Below are 22,761 nucleotides of genomic sequence, written 5' to 3' on the forward strand. Positions count from 1 at the left end.
GATTGACAAGTGAGATCTTGAGAGTCCAAGCCAATGCACATTTAGCTGGTGCATGCAAAACAAAGAGTGAAGTGTGAGCAAGGCTAATGCCGCGGCCCGAGCGCCCGGTCATATCCGCGTCATACCGGGAGCAATATATCTTGCCTTTTACCGTCATCACCTCTTCAAGTTCCTGCAGTCGCGAATCCAACGCACCTCACTATGTCCTCTTTCGTTACGCGTTTATGGAGACGATTTCTCAGCCCAGTCAGTCTCGGCACCGTAAACCCAAGCTGCGGTAGCTCATCTCACTCTCTTCCTAGACTGGCTTCGTAGGTCGCGACTTGGAGGGTATGACCAACCAGCTACCATCCCTGAAGGAGAACTGACGTTTTTCGTCGTAGGGAACAAGTACTACGAACGCGTCGCGTCGGCAGGTCAGCGCATGATTCTCCTTGAAAGTTCCCCACTGACGTGTGCACGGCGCTCATGCAGCTCAGCGAACTAAGCGGACGGTCAAGTATAGAGAGGGAGGCGACATGTGGACGTACGTCGATGGAAAGAGGAGGCTTCCAGGTACGTACGATGCCCTCGTTCCTCTACTTCACCTAAAACGCTCAAACCTTTTGAACCACAGTACAATGGACGTCCTGGTTGACACATACTCGTCCGCACCCGCCCACAATCGCCGTGAGTCCCTTGTCCGGTAAATATTATCGAGAGTCCTTCTGATTCTTCTGTGTGAATCCTCGGCAGGAACTCCAAGCAGACGTGATGCGACAAGAACGCGTGCGGATAAACGCGGCCATTATCGACGCGCGATACGCTAAAGAACACGTCACGATCGAGGCGCCGAACCCCAAACAGCCGCTCGTCGATGACGTCCAGGTCAACGAACCCCAGCCGCACCTCAACAACACCGAGATCTCGCAAGAGGCTGAACAAGCACATGCACCACCGCCGCGACAGGAACGGACGGCGGAATCGACCAGTCGGGCTCAAGATCCATTCCGTTTGGCGCGCCAGAACGCGACCGATGAGCCACAAGCGTGGGCTCCTAAAAGTGTGCAACGGGGCGCTTGAGTGAGTTACCAGTGCTTCAATCTCATGTGTGTGAAGGAGTCGTGGTGCGGATGACGAGAAAAGCATGACTATAACCATGGCGGCGAACTCAAGGGGGAGTAATCGCTAACTTTCAGGCAAACACCGACATTTGCTAGTCAACCAGCTTTATCTAGTCTGCATAGGCATTTCGTATGAATGACAATGAAGGTCGTTCTTTATATGCGGTCACCGTAGCCTTCAGTTGACACGGATACCAACATTTCAAGTTGACGCATTACCGTTTCGCAAGCTTGGGTACGTTCAAAATCTGATTCAGTGGGATTATGAACACGCCTGTCTCGCAAACCCCGCAATGCACAACTGCCAGATTTTGGTTTGCGTCAGCTAGAGCGCATAAAGCCTTCCTAGCCCACCCCCTCTGAACGCTACTTACCTTCATCTTGTCGCCCATCCAGCCATGCCAACAGCTATGAGCACATCCCCGCGCTACACCACCCTCGTCTGCGACATCGGCGACGTCCTCTTCACATGGACACCCCCGCCTACATCCAAATTATCCCGCAAGGTGCTGTTCACCTCCGCCGCATGGCACGACTACGAATGCGGCAGGATCACCGACGAGGACGTCTTCTACGAGACCGTCTCGCGCGAGACGGGCCTCGCCAAGGCAGACGTGGAGGGCTTCTACGCGGAGGCACGGCCGACGCTGCGCATCAACGAGGAGCTGCTCGCGATCATACGCGACGCGAAAGCGCGCCGTCCGGAGTTTCGGGTGCTGCTGATGTCCAATATATCGCGCCCGGACTTCGAGGACCTCTTGACGCGGTTCGACGACTGGGCGGTGTTCGACGGAGTGTTCATCTCTGCCGAGGTGGGGTTGTGTAAACCCGAGACTGGCTTCTATGAGCACGTTATTGCGCAGTCGGGGATAGACCCGAGTCGATCTGTGTTTCTTGATGACAAGGCAAAGAATACGGGTGCCGCTGCTTCGTTGGGATTTAGAGGTGTGGTGTACGATGATATGGCGCACGTTGCGCAGACTCTTCGTGGTCTTTTTAGAGATTAGCTGGATGTGTTTTTATAGTAGCCCGATGTGACGCACGATTAGTGTTCGGACGATAATACAAGGCTATGTATGAGTCCTGTATAGTTGGAACAATTTTGGACACATTAAAATGATTGTTTTAGAGGCGCATCCTTGAGCCATGCACAAAAAAGTACTTGTCGTCTTTCAACATCGTGATGAGGGACAAGAAAACTATTGTCCCTGGCAGGAATTGAACCTGCGGCTCCACGGTCCTGTGCATTCCACAACGGGGTGATTTAACCACTAATCGACAGGGACTTACTGAAGATGAAAGGCTCCGGGTGGTATATGACGCGCTTTTTGCCATGTTCATCACGTGTTTGGAAAGACAAAAATCGACATGTGGCGCTAGTCGTCCTGTGGTATTCAAGGACCAAAGTAAGCCGTTACCAGCTGCTTTAAAGAGAGTTCCAGACACCAATCGAAGAAACCTAATTAGAACCATTACTCGGTTGGGCTACGGTCATGGTGTGTCTGCCATATTAATGTGCCATTATCTGCTGTGGAATGAGAGGTTAACAACTGCCACTAACACGAGGTGAACACGAGCTCAGGTATCAGATTTGACGATGTAACGTTACATTAAATTTGGCGGAGAGATAGATCTCGAGGCCACTACGACGACCCAATATCACCAGTCACCCCTTCGTCGTCATGCGCGATAATCACCATCCCACTATACCGGTCCTCATCGCCTTCCATCGCAAGCTCAGCCTCCAGCGCCTCCAAACACGTCCTCGCATCGACCTCGTACTCCTCATTAAGCTGCTGGAGGATGTTGTCCCTGGTAATTCCCGAGTTAGCTGTGTCCTCCTGTAGCGCATCCACCAGACACTTCGCGAGCACGTCGAGGCCGGTCCGATCTGCATCCATCGCAACCATGGCGCGCTTCTCCCTGAACATTTCCCGCTTTTCCTCGTCGTGGAGAAACATGACTTTGTAGCCTTGGGGCGCGTCGACCTGGAAGAGTGTATAATCGACGTCGGGATATTGCTTCTGGAATCCCAACTGGAGGAGCAGCCCGAGCGATTGCCTATACTCCGGTCGCCCTTCATCGCGGCCTTTGGATACCTTTTCCTTTCCGCAGTGTACTTTGTGTTGTGGCCAGTCCGACTTCTGACACTCTCTAGAAACGTACCATGTACACGGTCGGCACATACGACGTGCAAGGGCAACAGAAGTTTGGGACGCACTTGGAACAGTAATAGTACTCGAATTTGAGCTTGCGTTTGCAGCCACTACAGACCAGGAACTTGACGTTGTTGCCGATGTCTTCCGGGCATCGATCGCAGTATTCACACGAATGACCTGCGCGGCTCTTGAGTTCTCTTCTTGTAGCCAAGAGCTCCTGGACCCCTCGTGGACCGGCCAGATAGACCAAGCGCGGCACAAACGAGTCGCTGTGACTCATGTTCTCAAGGCATGCCTTCATCACGGTCTTGTGAGCACATAACACAAACTGATCTGACGAATGGAAGTTAGTCGAATGGTTATATGTGCAAAGTGAAGGATCGTTCGACACATATCGACGAGAACCTACCGAGAAATTCCAATCTCAAGTAGGTATAAAACTCGTACATAAAGCTGTAGTTCTCGTACTGGTCGCGTTTGACATTGCTATCTTCCGGTCGCCGTGCACTAGACCACCAGTCGTTCCAGAGCATATTGCCAAGTCTTTGCAACGGGTCGTCTTCCTTTGATGAGCCCATGCTCTCGGCAAAGCGGTCACAGAAATCGAAGAGCTCGAGTCCTCGTCGCTTGAGGAGCGCGGTGCTATTGATCTCGGGACAGAGCACGCGGCAGTCCTGACCGAAGGAAGCCAGCCAGCACGTATTTTCAAAGATTTGATCGAGCGTTTTCCGCCGCTTTTCCGCGCTGACGAGTCTAAACCAATCCTGGAAGCTACACTGTTTGTACTCGGGCATCTTTAAAAGCTCCCTGAGCTGCTCCATGGTCCCTCGATGACCGTCGTGCGCTCTGAGTTTTGCCGTCCTCAGAACTTTGTACGCCGAACGACCAAGCTTCTTGTCGACATAGGCAGAATGTCGGTATATTGAGGTCCACATGATCACCTCCGATGGGGACTTCGAGACTTTCTCGACGCCCTTGTCCCAGTCGAGAACCCATTTTGAGCGATCTGTGCGGACGTCGACAGCGGGGAAACCGTGGTCCCTGTCCGCCCAGGCTGAGTAGTCGTTGTCAAGAAGATATGCGTATTCAGGGTCCTTTGAGCGTTCGTCGGCCTCTGGAAGTAGCTCAGTGGCACTAAGGTCTTCTGTTTTGCTGCTCATGGCTCGAGGGCGTGTGGTGAAGCCCAGTCAGAAGCGACCGTGGGTATATATAGTTGTATATAGGCTAGATCAAGGTAGATATAGGGGTGTATGTGCATATATAGTAATATCTAGGAATATAGCGCGATCTCAGAAATCCTAGATCTACCTTGAAATTGGTACAAAACTAGACAGACCTCTAGCACGGTCTAGGAAATGGTATAGGAAAGCATAGGGATCCTAGACTACACTATACAAATACAAATCTGTATTGTCAGCGACGCGTCTAGTCGCAGATAGGTCAATATAGGAGATTATAGTCACACATAGGAAGCTTATGAGCTCGATATTGGCGCCAAAAGCGCGCTAGCTAATCGTCTAGCGACCAAAATACATTGCAAAACTATTAGTACATCGTCATATACTAGTCTACAATCGTCCAGAACACGAAAGAGTCCCAAAGAATGGTATCATACGACGGGTGGGGGTACCAAGAAGACAAAAAAGCGCGCAGAACGTGCGGGGAGGACAGAGCGAGCGATGGGTGTCGGCTCTAGTAGCGCGTTCCAGCGAGGAAAGCCGGGCCTTTGGGGTTCCATTGGCCTTCGACCTTCTATACGAATATATTAGCCAGTCGTCAGAGTAAGAAAGTGAGCGATTGGACTTACGAGCTTGTCAGACTCCTCGTTATATAGCTAAATAATAGTCAGCATATAGCAAAAACTCTGTAGCAGAACAACAAACCTTCCGCTTCTCCGCGCTCAAGACCTTCGTCCAGAAATGGTCGAATTTGGTCTTCGTGCGCTGCTCGTTGGGCTGGTCCTTCGTGTCCTCGAGCCAGCGGAATGCAGCTAGATTACTAATACAATGCATTAGCAATATCCGCGAGATGGAAGAGTACATACCGGCCGAGTTTTTTGGTCGTTGGTTGGAATATATCCGGGCTGGCCATGGTCGAGGGCGCACCAGCCACTGGCGCAACCATGCTAGGTGGGGCCGTCACAGGCAGCGGGTCAGCGGCAGGCTCAGCGACCTCCGTTACCGTGGTCGCATTCGGCCCGGTTTCTTCGACGGGCGTAGACGGGGACGCAGTGAGCTCGACGGGAGACGAGCTCTCCCCGGTTTTGGTCGATGGCTGAGCCTCCTCAGTGGTGGGAGGGCTCTCCTTCTTCTGCTGAGGACGGGGGACGTTTTTGAGGGCCGCCTTAGCGAGGCCAGTAGTCGGCCTAATGTATATAAGGTATAATGAGTATAAGAGACGGATGGACAAGATAAATGCTTACCTTGGCGGAATGAAACGTCTGCTCTCGGGGAGCGGTTTAGTCTCCCCGATCGCGCGCTCTTTTCCCTTGGTCAGCGCGATGGCCGTCTTGCTCGTAGGAACAGCCTGAGGCGGCGGTGGCGACTCCGAGTTGCGCGCCATGTCGAGCGCAGCGGATTCGCGCTCGGCCTCAGGATTGGGCGACGACGCCCTGGAGGAGGCAGCTATATGTACATAAAGATTAGTAGCATATATGCGCAATAAAATTAGCTCACCGTCGTTTTTATCCTCGTCGATCGCGGGGTGCGTGTACGAAACGTCGACTATAAAAGCGAATAACATGTTAGCGTCGTATAAAAAGAGAAAGAGAATATACCTTTGAATCTCTTCGAAGCTGACGACCCGGCAGCGTCACCAGCCACATCCTCGGACGCGCTGCGCTTCGTCCCGGTGGTTAGGACCATAGCATCGTCGTCCTGCTGCTTCTTGACGCGAGGCCGCTTCGCTGGACGGCGCCCACTCTTCGTTTTGAGCCTACCGTTTTCGTCGATCCAGTCCTGGGCGAAGCTCGGATAGTCGACTGCGCAGAGCTTGTGTATTTTCCAGGCGCCATGGCAGTAGCCCATGAAAGGGAACATCGCCACGATTTCGGCGACAAAGTCAGCGCGCTGCTGTCGCGGCAGGTTCTCCCAGCTCGAAGGTAAAATATACCCTTTCTGCCGGTTCTTCTCGAGATCCCATTCCCGCCATATCCTCTTGAACTCGTGGCGGACGGCGTCGAGCAAGTCCTTGCCGGGCATCGTACCATCTTCGAGCTCAAGGTAGCCCTGGTTCCCTCGCGCTTTGACAGCCGCGCCAGTCCCAGCCTTTCCCTTCGCGTTCTTGTAATCGAGCCAGGTCCAATAGGCGATCTTCGTGAGTCTTGAGGCGTCCGGATTGATGAAAGGGACGGAAGGAGCGGTAGGGAGGAGAGGAGACGAGGACGAGATGGATTTTGAGGGAGTGCTGGAGGCGATGGAGGGAGCGAGTACGTTGGGGAGACTAAAAAAAAAGCCTGTAATGTAGTTAAATGCGCGCATATAATGAAGAAAAACTCACGGAATGTTTGTCTCGACTTTGAGACCGTCTTGTACGGCTGTCGGACTCGCTAGCAGCGGCTGGATTTGGCTCATAGCCAGCTCTTGAGGCTGGATCTGCGCCTGCAGTGCTATAAACTGCTGCATATATGCAGCCTAAAAACGAAGTTAGCGACCAAAAACAATGCACAAAGAGCTTACCAGGTTGTTCTGAGTAAATAGAGAGTCTGTACTATGGCCTACGCTCGCTGTGTTCTGCGCTTGAAGGTTCCCGTATGCTGGTAGCGCCGTCCCCGAGCTCTGGTACTGAGCTTGGCCCTGTGCAAGCATAAGCGAGCTCGCCAGCTCGTGCATCGGGGACGATGCGTGGGCCGTGTCGTCGGATGAGAAGATCGGAGGGGAGGACATGCTGATAACCGAATGAGGGAGGGAGGGAAGGGAAGGGAGGGAGAGGGAAAGACGAAGGGATGGCAGAGAGCACGAGCACAAAATCTCGCTGATCGACAGGGGCTTACCAAATCAAGCGGGGATTCTTTCATTTCGGGCTCCGATGACGCGCTCGGAACCCGACGTCGGGAAATCGATGCAGGGCCGCGCCTCGGGGAAGCGATTCCGCGCCTCGGGAAATTCAAACCCCGCTGATTTCATGAAACTCTAAAGCTTCGTCTCGGTGGCTGAGAGCCACAGGCGCGTTTGGGAGATATATGCTGGAATAAAACATACATAGAACATACTATACTACATTAATTGGAGCGAAATCCATTCCGTCCTCGTCCCTCTCATCCTCCTCGTCGTTTCCGACGAATGTAGCCACGTCCAGCCCGGGTTTTTCGACCATATAAAAGCGATCCTCTTCGATCCCCGAGAGCAAAGTCGGCCGATGTGGGACCATACCTACAACCCCTGCAATCTGCTTGATGTTGACGACGTGAGTATATTGAGGACCTAGACGTTTGCAAGTCGCGAACGTCCGAGAAGATAGAGTGAGCAGGTCAGAGTCTGGCTCTGAGTAAAGCTCGACTACTGCAACCCCTTCCCATCTCCATTCCCCTGTCTGTTCGTCCTTCACATCGAGCTGGGCGAAGTACAGGACTTCTCCAATAAATGTACGACCCTCCTCAGCAATCTAAATAATAATCAGTCATGATACAAGTGTGAAAACAAGTGAAAAGTACCTTGACATGGCGAGAGATGCGAATATTCTCCTGAATGTAAGTATTCTCGCGCCATGCAGAGCGCACCACTTGTCCGTCAGAAAGCCTAGCACGCCCCCACATCCAAAACTCGGGGCATTCTCTGCCCAGCCAGTCGCTCAGCGCGTCTTTTTGAACGCCAGAGGGTTTGTATTCGCGCCTGGAGCGCTTGTGTAAAAGCGCATAGCCCTCTCCAACGTCCACAGAAGGCATGGACGAAGGAGCGGGCTCGGGATCAAGGGAAGGGATCAGGGCTTTGAGTATATTTACCTGACACCTCCGAACGCCCTCGCGAGACAAGTTCGCGTATAGTTTAGATGGCTGACGAATTTCTTGACCGAGGTTTCCAATCGTACGCTCCATAGTCCATTGCGCGTATATAATCGGCGGGCCCTTCTGAACGACCTCCGAGGCAAGATGAAGAAGCTGGTGGATGCTCTGCCGAATAAAACATAGGCGATCCTCTCGGCGTTGGTAATATAAATCTTCGAACTCCTGATAGAATGTATCGAAGCAGTGCTTCGCCTCTCGAAGCTCGGCCTCGGTAATAGAATGTTGACAGACTATTCGGAAGCCTCGGACGAGTCGACAGTAGTTTATCTCTCGGCTTGTCGTTGTCGGCGTTGTCGGTGTGATTTTCTCTCCATACGTTCTTAAGACTTGCAACGGATCTTCGAAAGAGAGGATCGATTTGGTCCGCGAAAGAACGTTCTGGATGTATAAGAGCGGGATCTCGTTTCAGAGTTTGAACAATTGGACGGCAGGACAGTTTTGAACCTGACCGAGCACAAGATAGCCACTTGTTCACCTTCTGTGGTTACATTAATTTATTTCCGTTTGTTTTATTTCATCCAGAGCACCTTTATGACTGTATAAACGAACAGGGCAGTGTTTGATCATGTTTCAGACGAATATTCCGAGATCTGTGCGTGATATTGAGTGGACATTGACGTCGGCTTTGGACTTTGTTGGTGACAGCCAAAAAAATCCCCGCAGCTTGCAAAAAATGGCTTAAATGCTGGATCGAACACTAGCGTCGAGGACAAGAATCGTAGACTTACATGCTACACTACTGTGCCGTTTATAAATGACGTGATGACATAGATTATAACGAGCGTCATCATTTATATCCTGTCCAACTAATTAGTAGTATGACGAGAGCCATCGTCTGAGTTGATTCTAGTGTGGCCTGGATGACACTCAACGAGCCATGAGTATCGCGCCGACACGCCGCCGACACGCCGTTACCTAGCCGACACGCCGACACCAAAAGTTCTGGATTCTCCTTCATCCTCACTCCAGTACTTGAGCGGCAGAACTTCGTACAGTAGACCAGGATCAAGGCCAAAAAATAGCAAGTTCCATTGCCAAGTCTTGTAGCCAGAAGTAATATCCTCCTCGAGGTTCGAAGGCTTTCTGTCGTGACCCTTAGGAAGATGCCGCCCAGCGGCTACAATGTCGAGCCCGTGCGCCTTGAAAACCTCAGCAGATCCAAGGCAGTTCCAGTCCCATGAATCCGGATCGTCGAGCGCGCCTGCAGTTTCGAGAGTACCTCGCCAGAAATGAATAAACAACGAACTAATGAGACCAGCCAGATGCATAATATCCGGAGTAAGGCATCGAGGGACAGGTAGTGTGTGCGCCGAGTCGAGTCCGAGTAGAATGCTAGGCTTCTTGACACCGGTAGCCCTACGCCTGCTCTTGAATTGCGCTTCAGTCCGAGAGCTGACAACAGTAAGTAAATTCTGAGCATATTCTTCCGACCCAGGGCGAGGGAGTTCGTCCACAGGGACGTCCGGGTGATCCGATCCGCGCACAGAGTAATTCAGCGGCTTTGAGAGCGCTGGATAGTATGTATTGCCTCGCCGTGTTTTTCGCCCGAGTAGACCGCAATAAAGACGGCAACCATTCTTGCCAGAATGACCGCACATACCGTTATAATACGTGAGTCCCGGGCCGTCTGCTTGAGCGAACCAGTGGTGTAGCCACTTGGTACGATATTCTTGAAGGAATCCGTCGTACACCTTGAGGCCCTCGCGCTGTGCAGCTGCTAGATGATAGAAAAAAGGGAATAAAAACGAATCGAGATTTTTGGGAAGGTTGGGGCCAGGAATAACGGCGGCGACGAGGACGTGCTTCTTCTTGTAGCGTAGATCCGGTGAGTATTCTTCGACGATAATTATAAGAATCCAGACATCCGACTTTGTAGACCTATATAGTTGAGCGCCGTCCATACCAGTCGAAATGAGAATAGTATCTTCGTTGATCGTCCCGTTATCGACTGCGTTAAGATATTCTTGCGATTCGGTATAGTCCTCCCAGAGAGGAATTCTACCGCCGTTCGCAGCTCGAAGCTCGAGAACTTTCCGAGTTCTTTCGTAGCGATAGCGAAGCTGCTTCGCGCTCTCCTTGTCCCTATAGAGCGCCTGTATCATGAACTCGGGGGGATTAATCTCAAAGGTACGAGCTCTCTTGTCTCCAGTCGAATTAAAAAGAAACGGATCGTACCGAGGCCTGTGACACTCGGGGCATTCGTTCGCATCTTCCAAGTCGCCTGTAAAAGCAACGCAAGACCCCCAGCACATGTCGTATTTAATCGGTGAGACGCCCGTATATTCTTCTATGATAGTTTCGGTCCGTTTGAACGTCGGCATGGGCGAAGCCTCGGGGAAGCACTCTTCGTGGGCTTGCCTAACGGCCTCGTACGATGCTTGAGACGAATGTTCGAGGCCTAGGTATGTTTTAATCCCCATTTTAGTGCCGGGATCGTCGATGGGCTGAGGCTCTGCTAGAGGGTTTCTGAGCCTATGGCGCCTTTCCTCCGAGAGCTTAGCTGTTGGATGGTCAAAAGACGCGTTCTTCATACGGTTGATATAGCTCATATTGAGCTTGAGCTTATCTATACGAGCGCTAGCGGTGAGTTCTTCAATATCTGGGTCGGGATAGGGTCGGGGAGGTGGGTATCGAAGTCCTGGTAGTCCTGCAGCTGATTGACTGCGCATATATCTAAGCCATTCGTTCTAGATAAATGTTATAGTCAGTCTGGCTCGTCTATTTGAGCGTATATGCTCACCGGATCGTCTCCCTCGGGCTTATTTATTTCAGGCTCTTCCTCTTCGTCGGCGTCGCGCATGATAATATCGTCAGGATCTCGAGGTGGAGGTGGAGGTGGGGACATATCCTCGTCCTCAATTTCCTCCACACGAGCGCGTTGGCTCTCGCGTACGTTCGCTGCGTCGTCGGACGTCTCAGGAGCTCTATTGGTCGACTGTATGCGTGCTGGATTACGCGGCATCTGAGGGAAAGGGCCGGTAGCTTTGAGGTTATGGCTGTAAGTCTTCAGTATATTCTTATTCCTTTCATCATAGCCTTCGATATGGCGGTAAAATTCGGTATGGCTCATGTCCCTGGGGAGTCCAGATACGTGGTGAGGACATATACAGAGCCTCCTAGCGCGCTGCTCGGGCATGGTGGGCCTGTAGACATTAAATTTCGTCTGCACATAAGGATAGGGGCTATTATCTTACCGTGTACTTCGTATGTCAAGCGTTGGGACTTAGAGAGACTTGATAGAGTAGACGAATGCACAGACATACACTATATTCTGTACGTTACAACACATCTATATGCCACTATACTATAATCTAGCGGGCGAGGGCTCTCCTAGACCACCCTCGACGCGCGTCCGACGCGTTTGATCACGTGACCAATGTAAACTCGATCTTCCTAGATCACACTAGCCGACGCTTGATCGGGCTCGATCACCACAGAAGCCTAGATCATTCTATATTTGTCTAGACTACCCTATATTTACACAAGTACGGTTCTTACTGGGGGTGAAGACTGATGACGCGATGACGGGCTAATGTAGATTAGCGCTCAGCGCTCAGCCACCGGTCGGGTGGATTATCGGAGTCTATAAAAGCCAAATCGCACTGCCCAGACAACTAGCATTCGCCTCCTGGTAACTCAGGCTATCTGTCCAGTTCATCTTCGTGCAGAATTGACATCCTACTATCCCGATCCTTGACCTTCGTTGCAAAGTTTACCTCTAACTTATGCGGTTAATCGTGTTCATCCCCATGTTGCCCTTCAATCCCTTCCTAGTCGACACAATTTCTTGTGCGCCTTTGGTGTCGAGGTTGATCGATTGATCATCAAGCGAGGAACTACGGACTGACTAGTATTCATGTCGTTCCCACATCAGTTAGACAGCGAGGCTGACAAGTGAGAGACGGTGAGCAGACAACGAGCAGATATCGATACTCATCGAGTCATCATTACGATTTCGTTCTTCAATCCAGATGCAAACGCAAGAATAGACGTCAAGGATGGATTAAAGGGTAGTAGGAAGACAGCGAAGAAAAACTGGAGTGAAAGGAAAGAGGAGAAACACCATGAGTCCGCTAGATAAGAGATTCTGTAAAAGTTTCGGTCGATCCAATCCAAAGTGAGCATAAGAGAGACGAGTTATCACCCGCTGCGAAGCTAGTGTATAAAGCGAGTAGAGAAGAAACGGGCGAGCGAGAGATCAAGAGTCGTAAGGTAGAAACGGGATAAGGAGGGAGGGTGAGTAAGTGGATAATACCAGTAGGCGTAAGAGACGAGTCAAAAAACGATTGTGTGAGTGGTAAACTTCCAACAGCAAGGGAAACCGCAAGTAAACGAATGCATGAAAGAAAAGAAAAAACCCTTCGGATATATAAAGCGTACAAGTTTTGATTTCGCTTGATCTGGACTTCTTTGTGGAGAGCGGCGACGCTCGGAGAGCCAAACGTGAGCTGCTATGATCGGAGGGCAGGGAATAATCTAACGAAGGACGGTCAAAAGGGCAGAGCGTGGCGAGAGCAATACTATAGGATCAGTCGTAACGTCGTAACACGAGGCATGAAGGGAAGACATCGAGACAGCGGTTCACCGAGGCGATGCAAACATCGACGAGAACACCTTCTCCGCGTTCTCCTTGTACTTCTTCAGCTTCTTGTTCTTTAGCTTCTCCGGCTCCTCCTGCGACGGCGACGTCGGTACGCTCGGTCCAGGTGTCGACAGCTCCGGCGTGCCCAGCTCTCCATTGACGCCAGTGCCGTTGATGCCGTTGCCATTCGACTGGTCCGAGGACATGCTCCGCGCCCCCACCGACACCGCAGACTGCTTCGACTTGAGGCTCGGCGCCATCGACGACGACAATGCACCCATGCTCGACGCAGACGCCAACGCGCTCGCGCTCGAGCCCAGCGTGCTCGATCCGTGCGCTGAAGAACCTTTTGCCACCGGCTTCGCAGCGGCGTGCGTCTTGGCCGTCGATGCAGACGTCGAGCGCGTTAGCGTGTTACGCTTCTTCACGTTCGCAGCCCCCGCAAACGACGACGGCGGCGGCCCACGCGTCGGCGTCGAAACGTTTGACGCCCCCGTCGTTGACGACTTAGTGCTGCGTGCTCCGCCGTTCAGCAGACCCTTCGTGTTCCTCCGGAACTTGAGCGCGCCGGGCGTACGCCCACGCCTCTTCTCCGACGGACTCGGCGAGTCCCCGATCAACGTGCTCCCTATCTCAGACCCGCCCTCGATATCGCTCTCCCTTGCTGACGACAAGCCCGACGTTGAGCGCCCACTGACACCGGCGCCGCCCCGCTGCGTGGGCGTCGACGCCTTGCGCCAGACGGCCAGACGGTACCGGTCGACGACGCCACGCGCAAATAGGCTCGTGCCCTTGGCACCGTTGCGATCCTCGCCGTCAACGGCCTCGATGAAGTCCCAATCGTCGTCCTCGTCATCCACAGTACTTCGGCTCATGCCCAGTTCCTCGTCGCCGCCGTCCGACAGCTCCTGATCGAATACGGCCACGCCAGACTTCTCCCGCCTTGGCCGCGTCGAGTTGCGATGAGGATGACGAGCGCCAGAGGGCTTCGCGCCCTTGGCGGGTTTGACATCCTTGTCCTTCGGCGGTGGTGCGGGCGCGACCTCGTTGGCTGACGTCGGCGTTTGTGGTCTGGGACGCTCCAAACGAGGCGTGACAACAGGCGAAGGTGGCAACGGGGCATTGACAGCCTTGGGCGACGCCTCGATGTAGATAACAGCCTCGGCCGGCAAACCCGTCGTCCGTGCCTCGGGTGTCCGGCTCTCCTGCTCGACTTCATCGTCCTCCACCACAGGCAGCCTGTCAATGGGAGACGGCTGGATCACGACCTCCTCGCCGTCCACCGTCGCATTCTTGATAACGTCCGGCAGTTCTTCATCCTCATCTTCTCCAACTATCTCGTCATCCTCATCTTCCTCATCCTCATCGCTACCATCGTCTTCCTCGTCATCTATAATGACAGAATGCCGGCCCTTGAACGAGTACCCGTCGAACACGTCTTTCCCGTCGTCGGTAGCATGCACGGATGGGCTCCGCGAGTGCGACGGTGTCGTCGCGCTGTCTTCACCATCAGTGGCACTCTGATCCTGGTCCGTGTCCGTCTGACCATCCTCCAGGCCCTCGGTGGGGTCGTCGATAATAGGCTCCATGTCAAGGAAGGTATCGTCGAAGTTCTGGGTATCGCTGGCGTTCGAGGGGTCGATGGGAGGGATATATGGGGCTTTAAGAAATTGGTAAGCACCAAGCGATGCAGGTTTTCGTTGAAAAAAACCTACGTATGTAACGTTTATAGTATACGTGACTCCAGTCTCTGTAGAAAAATCAGCTCAAAGCTCAGTGCGTATGCAAAAGGCAACACGCACATCATCGAGAAATATGGGTGCTTCTTAATCCTCGGTTCGCACATCCGCAGCGCCGGGTTCCTCTGCAACAACTATAAAACAGCAAACACCGCATCGTGTCAGCCTCCTCACGCACTCATCCATAAAAAAGAGCAACCCACCCCCCGAATCAAACTCTTCGTATCCTGATCCATCGCCCGATCATCGGGGAACGTCAACTCGTCCTGCAACACCCGCACATACATATCCGAGTGGTTGTTCGCCCAGAACGGTGTGATCCCCGTCAGCATCTCGTACAGCATCGTCCCGAAGCTCCACCAGTCCACCTCGTAGCTGTACGGCAAGCCTTGGATCACCTCCGGCGCCAGGTACTCTGCCGTCCCGCAGAACGTGCTCGTCGTGTCCGCCGGCCCGACACCGCGCAGCTCGCCCTCGCCGTGCATCCACGGCGGCGTCACGGGCTCGCTCGCGCCGTTGGCGCTGCCATTGGCACCGTTGGCAGTGGTAGGCGTGGACACGGCAGAGGGCGACGGCGAGCCGCTGCCGCCTCCGACGTAGTCCATGCCATTACTGCGCGTGCCCGAGGGCGTCGACGGCGCGGTAAGTGTGCTCGTCTTGCGCGGGAACTCCTTCGAGAGGCCAAAGTCGGTCAGCACGATGTGCCCGTCCGCCGCGATGAGGATGTTCTCCGGCTTCAGGTCGCGGTAGATGACGCCCGCCGCGTGCAGGCCCTCGACGCCCTCGACGATCTCTGCCGCGTAAAACCGCGCGCGGTCCCTGCCGAGGCGGCCCCAGCGCGCGAGCTGCGTGGCAAGGTCTCCGCCGGGGTGGAAGTCCTGCGATAGATAAGGATTCAATGGCAATTCATTATTCGGACACATTTTTTTAAAATCGAAAATGCACATTGGCCCGATAAACGCACCATGACCAAAAACAAGTTCTCCTTATCATGGAAACTCCACCACAGCTTCACCACGAACGGGTCCCTGCTCTCCGCCGCCATGCGCTTGAGCACCGCCTGTTCCGTTAGGGTGTGCTGCAGCTCCTGGTGCGCTAGCACATGCCGCTTCGTGATCGCTTTGAGCGCGTACAGCTCGCCGTGGTTCTTGTGCCTCACGAGCAAGACCTTGCCCGCGCAGCCCTTGCCGAGCACACGCATCATCTCAAAGTCGTCAATCACGACCTTGCGCTGCGACAGCTTCGGGCTCGACTTCTGCTTGCGCACGCGCGACTTCTTACGTCGTCGCCGTGCCTGGTCTTCCGTAGAGATGGATGAAGCGTCTTCGTCACCAGTATTCGTCGCTGACGTGCTCGCGCCGTCTTGGAGCGTCGAGGAGGTATAAGCCCGTGAGAGACGGCTCGATGGGTCTGCGGACTGCGAGCGCGGGATGCGGGATGCCACGTTTGCTGACTCCGCCGTCGGGGTTGAGAGCGCCTCATCGCCATGCAGCTGGGCCGTGTCGATCGGCGTTGGCGGGACAGGCTTGATCTCCTCATGCCCGTCCCCAATCTGGCTCTGCGCCTCGCTATCAACAGCGGTGCTCTCGACCTCGCCCTCGGTCTGCTCCGCCTCCGCTTCGGCCTCGGCCTCCTCCTTAATGCCTTCCGGCTGCCCAGCCTCGGAATCTTCAGCGTCCGCCTCGCCCTCGGCATCACTGACCTCGCTCGGCGAATGGCTCGGGAGAGGCGGAGCCAGCTTGGGGCTCACATGCGCCGCAAGATCGGAGCGCACGCGCTTGATCGCACGCTCGACGCGCACCGACTCGAGGTCGTCCCGGCGCACATGCACAAAGCGCTTCCACACACGACTCTGGCGAAACACCTGGTCGTTCGAGACAGACGTGAGGTACGACGCAAGCCCCGTAACCGCGTTGGGCGCGCCGCCGTTGGCACTAGCGGCGAGGGTCGCGGTGGCGGCTGCCACGAACGGGTCTGGGTGCTCGTGCGACGGGGTGGGGGTGGGGGTGGCGCGGTGCGAGGGCGCGCGCGAGAGCTTGCCGCGGTGGTTCTCCTTGTCTTTCTCCTTGTCGCGCTCCTCGCGTTGGCGTTCCCGCTCCTTGTCCTTGTTGACCGAGGGGGAGGCGAGGCGCGAGATGGTGTTGAGGAAGTTGGATTTGCGCTTCGTTTTGCTCACGGGCGTCATGGTGGACACGTCGAGGGGCAGCGGAGGGAGACGGGGGTGGGCATCTGAGTCGAGGTCGTCGAGCTTTCCGTGGAGGTCGATGACCTCGTGTGCCGTGCGCATAAGGGTCAGGTTGTGCGTGGGGGCTGTTATCAGTGAACTGTCAGTATACACCCATTCGATAACGAAGAAGCAACACGCACTCTTGATATAGATACTGAACGAGTTGGTATCATTGGGGTTCTCCGCGACACTAACAGTCCAAGGCCCATCTCCGTCCATCCTGACAGGCTGGCGGCGCATGGGGCGCGGATGGGTGGCGTCGATGCCCTTCATCCCACGCAGAGAGCCATGGCCGAGATAGCTGGGGGTGATGTCGAGGTCGACGAGCTCTGCATCGGAGCCAAAGATGGATTGGCGATGGAGGGCGTGGTCTGCTGAAGGACGAACGCGGTGCTTGGAACGGGACGCTGACTCTGTGTCTAGAGAGGGACGGGCAGGGCCGAGGCGGAGGACGGACTTGAGGTTTTTCTTTGGGGTGTGGGTCTCGTCTGTGGTTGTCGTGCTCGGCATGGCAGACGAGTGGGGGTGGATGTCGGGGTCAAGGGTAGTGGGTGATTCGCTCCAGCTTTCTGTCTTGTTGGCGGGAGAGACTATGAGATGGAATGGGTGTATGCTGTGAAAAAGAGATTGGTAATGGGAGGAGGGGGTATTAGGTACGGATTGGGAGTGATAAGGATCCAAACAAGACCTGCGGGGAGAGCGAGGAGAGAAAGCGGGATCGGGAGAGAGTGTTGTTTGTCAGTGAAGAGAATCAAAGAAAGGTGGGTGGGATGCTTTGCCTCGAGGCGCCGGGTCGTCTTCAGCAGGCCCAGCTCGCCGTTCACCGCCCACTCTATTAACGGCAACCCCACCAGAACTGACTCCGCGCCACCGTTGCCCCCGTCCAATATCCCACTTCCCACACCCCATTCTCTCCTTTTGACTAATCCCCTTCTCTACTACAACCTCGCAGTCGATTCACCCCTCTGCTAGTAACCAGCAACGTCCGCGTGCATCCTTTGGAAACAGCCTGACTCTGCTGAGCTTTTCTCTGGGAATCGGCCACGGAAGGGCGACGATATCCCGGAGAGCCTGATTACTTTATCACGATCCTTCACCTGATAACAAAAGGACAAATCGACCAACAAACAAACCCCTCCAAATGAAACCATCTTTTTGACGTTCGAACCCCATCCCCAACGAAAAAGAACACATACAGCCGCCGTCTCGCTCAAACGATGCGTGCGCAGCGTCAGTGATGACATACTATGCAGCTCGCTTGCCAGCGAAAAGCACCATCCTGATGACACTTGTGAACGCCAGAGCGTGCATCCGACGGTCCAGACGTTTCTTTCCGTCCGCCGTGAAGTGATCCCAGTACAGACGCCGAAATCTTCGGCAACGTTACCAATGTTGCAAGAGGCTGTAAATCCTTAGACTGACAGGCAGAACAGCTTGACAGTTCATTATCATCTGCAAGCGGCTCCTCCGAGCGCTGACTCGTCGAATTGTCATACTAATCTGAATCAGGCTAACGCCATAGCCAAGTCTCTGATTCTCCATCACATCAGACAGTCATCAGACTCGGCGTTATCGCATTCATTCACGTTCCATTGTCGAAGCATGAACCGGAAAGAACTTATTTCAGGGTGTAGAAGGTCGGAAGTCCACCGCTATGTAACACAACACACCGGCCTCTCTTGATCTCAATCCATCCGAAGAACGTCTCGCCTCTCTTGCTCGCTCGCTCGCATCGCACGTGTCAACGGAGAACTCGTCAGTTACGTCGCCCGAACCCGGCTCTTCTTGCACCCTGATCGTGCGCGTGGGGACGCGGTCCGCGACCTCGCCATTGTTCGACCGAGAATGACGCAAGCACATCCCAACCACCGTAGCGTTTACACGTCCGTTCCCAATCCCAAGGGCCCTCCGGTCCATATCCAGCCAAGACCAACCCAGGAACTTGTCCACGCCGCGGCGTCCCTGCGCAGCCCCAGACGCTGAAGCTTGTTATTCAGACTCCTTACCAGCTGGTATGTAGCTGACCTCGGCCTACATGCTCCCCACGGCATCGTTGCACGCGAGTCCACGGACACGACTGGGACGAGTATTTTGAGATTGGACTTTCTATGCCTGAATCTTAACTGACCGTATCGGACAAGAGCGATTGGATGTAAGCACCAAAGCATAGCCTGAGATAACCTTATCGTTCGGTATGACGAACACCCTCAATAGCACAGACCCGAGAATGAGGACGTACGTTTCGAGAGGCAGCGAAGATCCTCGTCCGTGAGCAAGGGACGACCCCAGGTGCAGGTCTTGTGCGGGGGGGTCGAGGAACCGGGGTCGAGGCTGCCATCTCGATGATGATGCAGCTTTGCCCACCTTGCGACTAGACAACGCTGAGCAATGGACTTTAGGCTTGAGGAATGACAGGCGCGAGTTACAAATCCTGTTGTCGCCTCTGTCAGCGTTTAAAAAGTTTCTGTAGAACGCATACAGTAGCAATTGCGTGACCAATCTTGACCGTCAACTCCGAGGATTTCCTAGCTACCAAGCAAGTCCATAAGTATAATCAAGTTATAAATACAACACGAACTAGCTAGCTCACCTTGTCCTCCGGTTGACCTCGGCATGGGTGGGTTTCCGACTTCTGCAACATGTGTCCAACCAAAGTTCGTGACAAACTCGCCTTGGCAGATCACGCTGCCAAGCTGAGCAAGTTTCTCAGCTGGTTTTAAATGCTGCAGAATGAGCGAACAGGACAAGAGACTCAGCAGCATACCTCCTTGTCCTCCTACCTGACGACTTGGTCGAGTCAGAGACTCGGAAGTATATACCAACCTCCCTATGGCGGTAGTCCGGGACTCATCGTGTGAGACGACTAGATGGGACAATATGGAACGTAGAAGGCTTCAAGGTATTGCACGCAGCGTTCAGACTCAATGGCAAAAGTTTGACCGCGAACTGCGTTCTCCGAGTCTGGGGCACATCCCATATCCTCCGAAACCCGCGCTCCGAGATCCGACCCGACGGAGGCCAGTCTCATGCGCACCACGTGCACGACGTCATCGTTTCGCACCAAGACTCAAGAGACGCGACTCCGAGACTGTTCCGCTGACAAGCACCAGCCACAGCGCACATACTCAGGCTCACGCTCTGGCACCGCCCACCAGGTTTTCACAGCGCACTGCAGGTACCTTTCGGCTAAAGCAGGAGCTAAAGCGAGCAACTCAGGTGAGCGAACGAACGAACGAACGTGCGTAGCGTGGTACCCCGCGTTGACCGTGACCGTGACCGCTGGTTGCTTTCCCGCCGCCTCACGCCCAACTCTCGTCTCCGGTTTCTGCCTGCTCTGTAGCTAGGGATTCAGGTGCTGCGATTCTTAGCTTTTCTTGCCCGAGATTTGATTAATCTTCTTTGTTTGCTGGTAGGTGAGCCCTGTTCCGCTAAAGCGTTGATCTGGAGGCGTGCTGATATGATACACGCCACAGCTTCATCCCAGTAGTATCCAGTATCAGTACCAGCCAACATAACACTTGGTCCTCGCATCCGCACCGTTACGATCCCGCCCGAGGGCCTTCAGTCCTAAAATACACACGGGCGTGCACACAGCAACGCCAACCTTGCTCGCTTCCTAAGCAAAAGCCCACTTCCCTCGCTCAGCACATCCGTCCACCGCCACACTAGTACTACCATACGTACCAAGGAACCCATCACACTACCACCAAACACCAACACCACTTGAACACCGCCACGACCATCACCATCACCATGCCCGCGAACGCGAACGCACCCGTCGACCCGCGGCTCGAGGGGCTTGTCAACGAGGAGAGCGGGGAGTCGGACGAGGAGAGCGACATTTACGAGATCGAGGTGCGGGGTTACCGCGTCGTGTCGTTCCGCGGCCTACGCTGACTGGGGTGTGGCTCACTGCAGGGCGAAGAAGAGGAGTCGTACGAGGTAGGCGAAGAGGAGGAGGAGGAAGAGGAGGAGTACGACGAGGATGAAGATGCGTATGGGGAGGTGGACGCTGTGAACGGAGTACGTCGTGCTTTGGTTGCGCTTTATTGGCCTCCCCGTTGACCCTTGTGATAGCAAAACAACCTCACGGCGCTGCTCCTCGGCGGTAATGGCGTACGTCTATCGATTATCCCCCAAAGAATTCGACCCCTGACTAACCATCTCTTTTCCAGGCACCGACTGCTCTAGTTGAAGAGGAAGAAGAAGAAGACGAGGAGTATACAGAGGGCGACGCGCCCGTCATCACGACCACCACCGCGACTACGACCACAACGATCACAGACGAAGATGGTAGTGTCGTGGAGGAGACGGTGGCGACTCGCACGAAGCGGACCGTCGAGGAGATAAGCGAGGGAGACGAGGAAGCGGATGCGGACGGGGAGGGCGAGGAGGTCGAAGAGGGCACAGCGAAGAGAGTGAAGGTTTGAAGGCGAAGGTACGACGGGGAGCTGGACAGTGGATTCGAACTAATTGGCACCTGCTGAGTTGTGGGTGTTTCCCTTTGGACTTTGCTCAAAGTGTACGAGTAGGTAGATGCTACGACGCGTGCAGCGGAACGGACAGTCAACTCACAACATAACGTACATTGAAATTGAAAACGAGCCCTGGTAATACTGTACACTCATCTATCAGATAACCAAACCTTGAGCGATGTCAAGGTATCCTCAGGGCACAACCCTCTGTGCATCCCATCCCTCTTCCGTGCGTGTAAAGATCGTGCGTTGATTAGGCACAACCCCAAGCTCGCAAAAGTCCACCTGCTCCGGCTCGATGATTAACAGCGCATAGTTCGCATACGCCTCCTTGACCCGCGCCCGCGTCTCCTCGTCCTGTGCGTCCTCCAGCGTGGGCAGCTCCCTCGGCCACTTCTCCGCGTCCTCCAGGTTCAGCAGCGGCGAGCCGGGCGTGGGGCGCGCCCACGACGCGCGCATGTCGGGCTTCAGCGCGTCGAACACCTCCTTGCGCTTCGCTTCCCAATCAAAGCCTTCCGCCTTGAGCTGCGCGAACACGCTGCTCTTCTCGTGCAGCGCGCCACCGAGGCTGCGATGCGGGAAGACGTGCGCGCGCCCGCGGATGCGGTATTGCTCGTTGGTGTTGGCCGCCCAAAAGACAGCCTCAACGCGGTTGGATTGGGCGAGCTGCGTGACCTTGGGGGTGCGCACGTCGGTCGTGGATACGAGGATGGGGTGGGCGGAGTGCGGAGGGGAGGAGGGGGCGAGGGTGTCGCGGAGGACGTGTGAGCGGACGCGCGGGGCACCATTGTCGAGGGTGGAGAACTGGAAGATGGCGCAGTGCGCGTTTTCGAAAGGGGCGCGCCAGGGGCATTCGGCCATGGTGGGTGCGAGCCTTGAGTGTGAGTGTAGGTGAGAGCTGAGGTGGTTGATGAGGGTGCTGAGGAGGCGGGGCGCTGAGCTGGGCATGCAAGTAAGGGACCAGCGTTGAGGGATCGAGGAGGGACATGACATCCGATCGACGTCATCCTCTTATCGTCGCGTCTAATGGTCCCGTCAATCGGGCAGTGTCCACCTCATCAACATCATACTCCTCGAAACCAACCACTGAGACATATGTACTGCACACGTTGTGGGCTTCCAGGAACTTCGACGTGATGTTTCAAGACAGCCCAGGGGCCCAGATTTGCGTGACAGTCTCCTGAACGTTATGACGGTAGTTTTGTTTCCACGAAGCGCCGGAAGTGAAGTGGCTTCGTACTCTGTTGGCAGACAACCGACGTGGTGCTCCTCCTCGCTCCCACTGACCCCGTCCCCGAATAACGCAGACCATGAGCTTGCAATCGACATCAAGTTGAAACAATCGTTGCACCTATTGTTAGGCAGTCGTACCAGCCACCAAGGCACACTGTTTATGATCGTCACCATGTGTATTCAATCCATACTCGGGCCCAGCTTGTTCTAGGCAACATCCGCGACAACTGCAACTCCATCG

General features: G+C 54.5%; 7 protein-coding genes and 1 non-coding gene across 8 annotated transcripts; 2 read left to right on the forward strand and 6 right to left on the reverse strand.

Moving 5' to 3' along the window:
- The first annotated feature begins 173 nt into the window (after nucleotides 1–173).
- Nucleotides 174–1,223, forward strand: CONPUDRAFT_161844 (uncharacterized protein). The gene is made up of 6 exons (XM_007765620.1): nucleotides 174–246; nucleotides 303–330; nucleotides 384–416; nucleotides 475–555; nucleotides 617–669; nucleotides 736–1,223. The coding sequence occupies exons 1-6, from the start codon at nucleotides 202–204 to the stop codon at nucleotides 1,060–1,062; spliced, it is 567 nt and encodes a 188-aa protein (XP_007763810.1). The 5' UTR covers nucleotides 174–201; the 3' UTR covers nucleotides 1,063–1,223.
- A 290-nt stretch (nucleotides 1,224–1,513) lies between these two features.
- Nucleotides 1,514–2,110, forward strand: CONPUDRAFT_44972 (HAD-like protein; the record flags this gene model as incomplete). The annotated part of the gene is made up of 1 exon (XM_007764292.1): nucleotides 1,514–2,110. The coding sequence occupies one exon, from the start codon at nucleotides 1,514–1,516 to the stop codon at nucleotides 2,108–2,110; it is 597 nt and encodes a 198-aa protein (XP_007762482.1).
- Nucleotides 2,111–2,306: 196 nt separating this feature from the next.
- CONPUDRAFT_t8 lies at nucleotides 2,307–2,389 on the reverse strand. Its single transcript has one exon. It is a non-coding gene; the product is annotated as a tRNA-His (tRNA).
- A 357-nt stretch (nucleotides 2,390–2,746) lies between these two features.
- CONPUDRAFT_149295 (uncharacterized protein) lies at nucleotides 2,747–4,422 on the reverse strand (the record flags this gene model as incomplete). The annotated part of the gene is made up of 3 exons (XM_007765621.1): nucleotides 2,747–3,257; nucleotides 3,325–3,595; nucleotides 3,672–4,422. 3 exons carry the CDS (start codon nucleotides 4,420–4,422, stop codon nucleotides 2,747–2,749), a joined length of 1,533 nt encoding a protein of 510 aa, XP_007763811.1.
- A 3,085-nt stretch (nucleotides 4,423–7,507) lies between these two features.
- Nucleotides 7,508–9,532, reverse strand: CONPUDRAFT_41273 (uncharacterized protein; the record flags this gene model as incomplete). The annotated part of the gene is made up of 3 exons (XM_007764199.1): nucleotides 7,508–7,864; nucleotides 7,914–8,533; nucleotides 9,229–9,532. Coding segments are annotated over 3 exons (1,281 nt in total), but the record flags the coding sequence as incomplete, so codon positions are not given.
- Nucleotides 9,533–10,830: 1,298 nt separating this feature from the next.
- Nucleotides 10,831–11,400, reverse strand: CONPUDRAFT_69526 (uncharacterized protein; the record flags this gene model as incomplete). Its single annotated transcript, XM_007764518.1, has 2 exons — nucleotides 10,831–10,917; nucleotides 11,005–11,400. The coding sequence occupies 2 exons, from the start codon at nucleotides 11,398–11,400 to the stop codon at nucleotides 10,831–10,833; spliced, it is 483 nt and encodes a 160-aa protein (XP_007762708.1).
- A 728-nt stretch (nucleotides 11,401–12,128) lies between these two features.
- CONPUDRAFT_96619 (uncharacterized protein) lies at nucleotides 12,129–17,254 on the reverse strand. Its single transcript, XM_007765622.1, has 7 exons — nucleotides 16,953–17,254; nucleotides 15,550–16,895; nucleotides 14,789–15,463; nucleotides 14,649–14,719; nucleotides 14,562–14,596; nucleotides 12,236–14,506; nucleotides 12,129–12,168 (listed from the first exon to the last, which is right to left on the reverse strand). The coding sequence occupies exons 1-6, from the start codon at nucleotides 17,083–17,085 to the stop codon at nucleotides 12,846–12,848; spliced, it is 3,921 nt and encodes a 1,306-aa protein (XP_007763812.1). The 5' UTR covers nucleotides 17,086–17,254; the 3' UTR covers nucleotides 12,129–12,168; nucleotides 12,236–12,845.
- Nucleotides 17,255–19,923: 2,669 nt separating this feature from the next.
- CONPUDRAFT_79395 (uncharacterized protein) lies at nucleotides 19,924–22,150 on the reverse strand (the record flags this gene model as incomplete). Its single annotated transcript, XM_007764673.1, has 5 exons — nucleotides 19,924–20,225; nucleotides 20,286–20,667; nucleotides 20,731–20,835; nucleotides 20,890–20,928; nucleotides 20,988–22,150. A coding segment is annotated over one exon (671 nt), but the record flags the coding sequence as incomplete, so codon positions are not given.
- Nucleotides 22,151–22,761: the final 611 nt, after the last annotated feature.

Source organism: Coniophora puteana, assembly GCF_000271625.1.
Source record: "Coniophora puteana RWD-64-598 SS2 unplaced genomic scaffold CONPUscaffold_1, whole genome shotgun sequence".
Taxonomy (NCBI): Eukaryota; Fungi; Basidiomycota; class Agaricomycetes; order Boletales; family Coniophoraceae; genus Coniophora; species Coniophora puteana.

What these genes read in the sequence shown, in the direction of transcription:
- CONPUDRAFT_161844 (XM_007765620.1), top strand. Translation starts at nt 202, where the DNA reads ATGTCCTCTTTCGTTACGCGTTTATGGAGACGATTTCTCAGCCCA. An exon ending in GGAGACGATTTCTCAGCCCA is followed by an intron (nt 247 to 302) that starts GTCAGTCTCGGC and finishes CTCTCTTCCTAG; the next exon opens with ACTGGCTTCGTAGGTCGCGA. An exon ending in CGTAGGTCGCGACTTGGAGG is followed by an intron (nt 331 to 383) that starts GTATGACCAACC and finishes TTTTCGTCGTAG; the next exon opens with GGAACAAGTACTACGAACGC.
- CONPUDRAFT_96619 (XM_007765622.1), bottom strand. Translation starts at nt 17,085, where the DNA reads ATGAAGGGCATCGACGCCACCCATCCGCGCCCCATGCGCCGCCAGCCT. An exon ending in AGAACTTGTTTTTGGTCATG is followed by an intron (nt 15,464 to 15,549) that starts GTGCGTTTATCG and finishes TATCTATCGCAG; the next exon opens with GACTTCCACCCCGGCGGAGA. An exon ending in ATACTATAAACGTTACATAC is followed by an intron (nt 14,507 to 14,561) that starts GTAGGTTTTTTT and finishes AATTTCTTAAAG; the next exon opens with CCCCATATATCCCTCCCATC.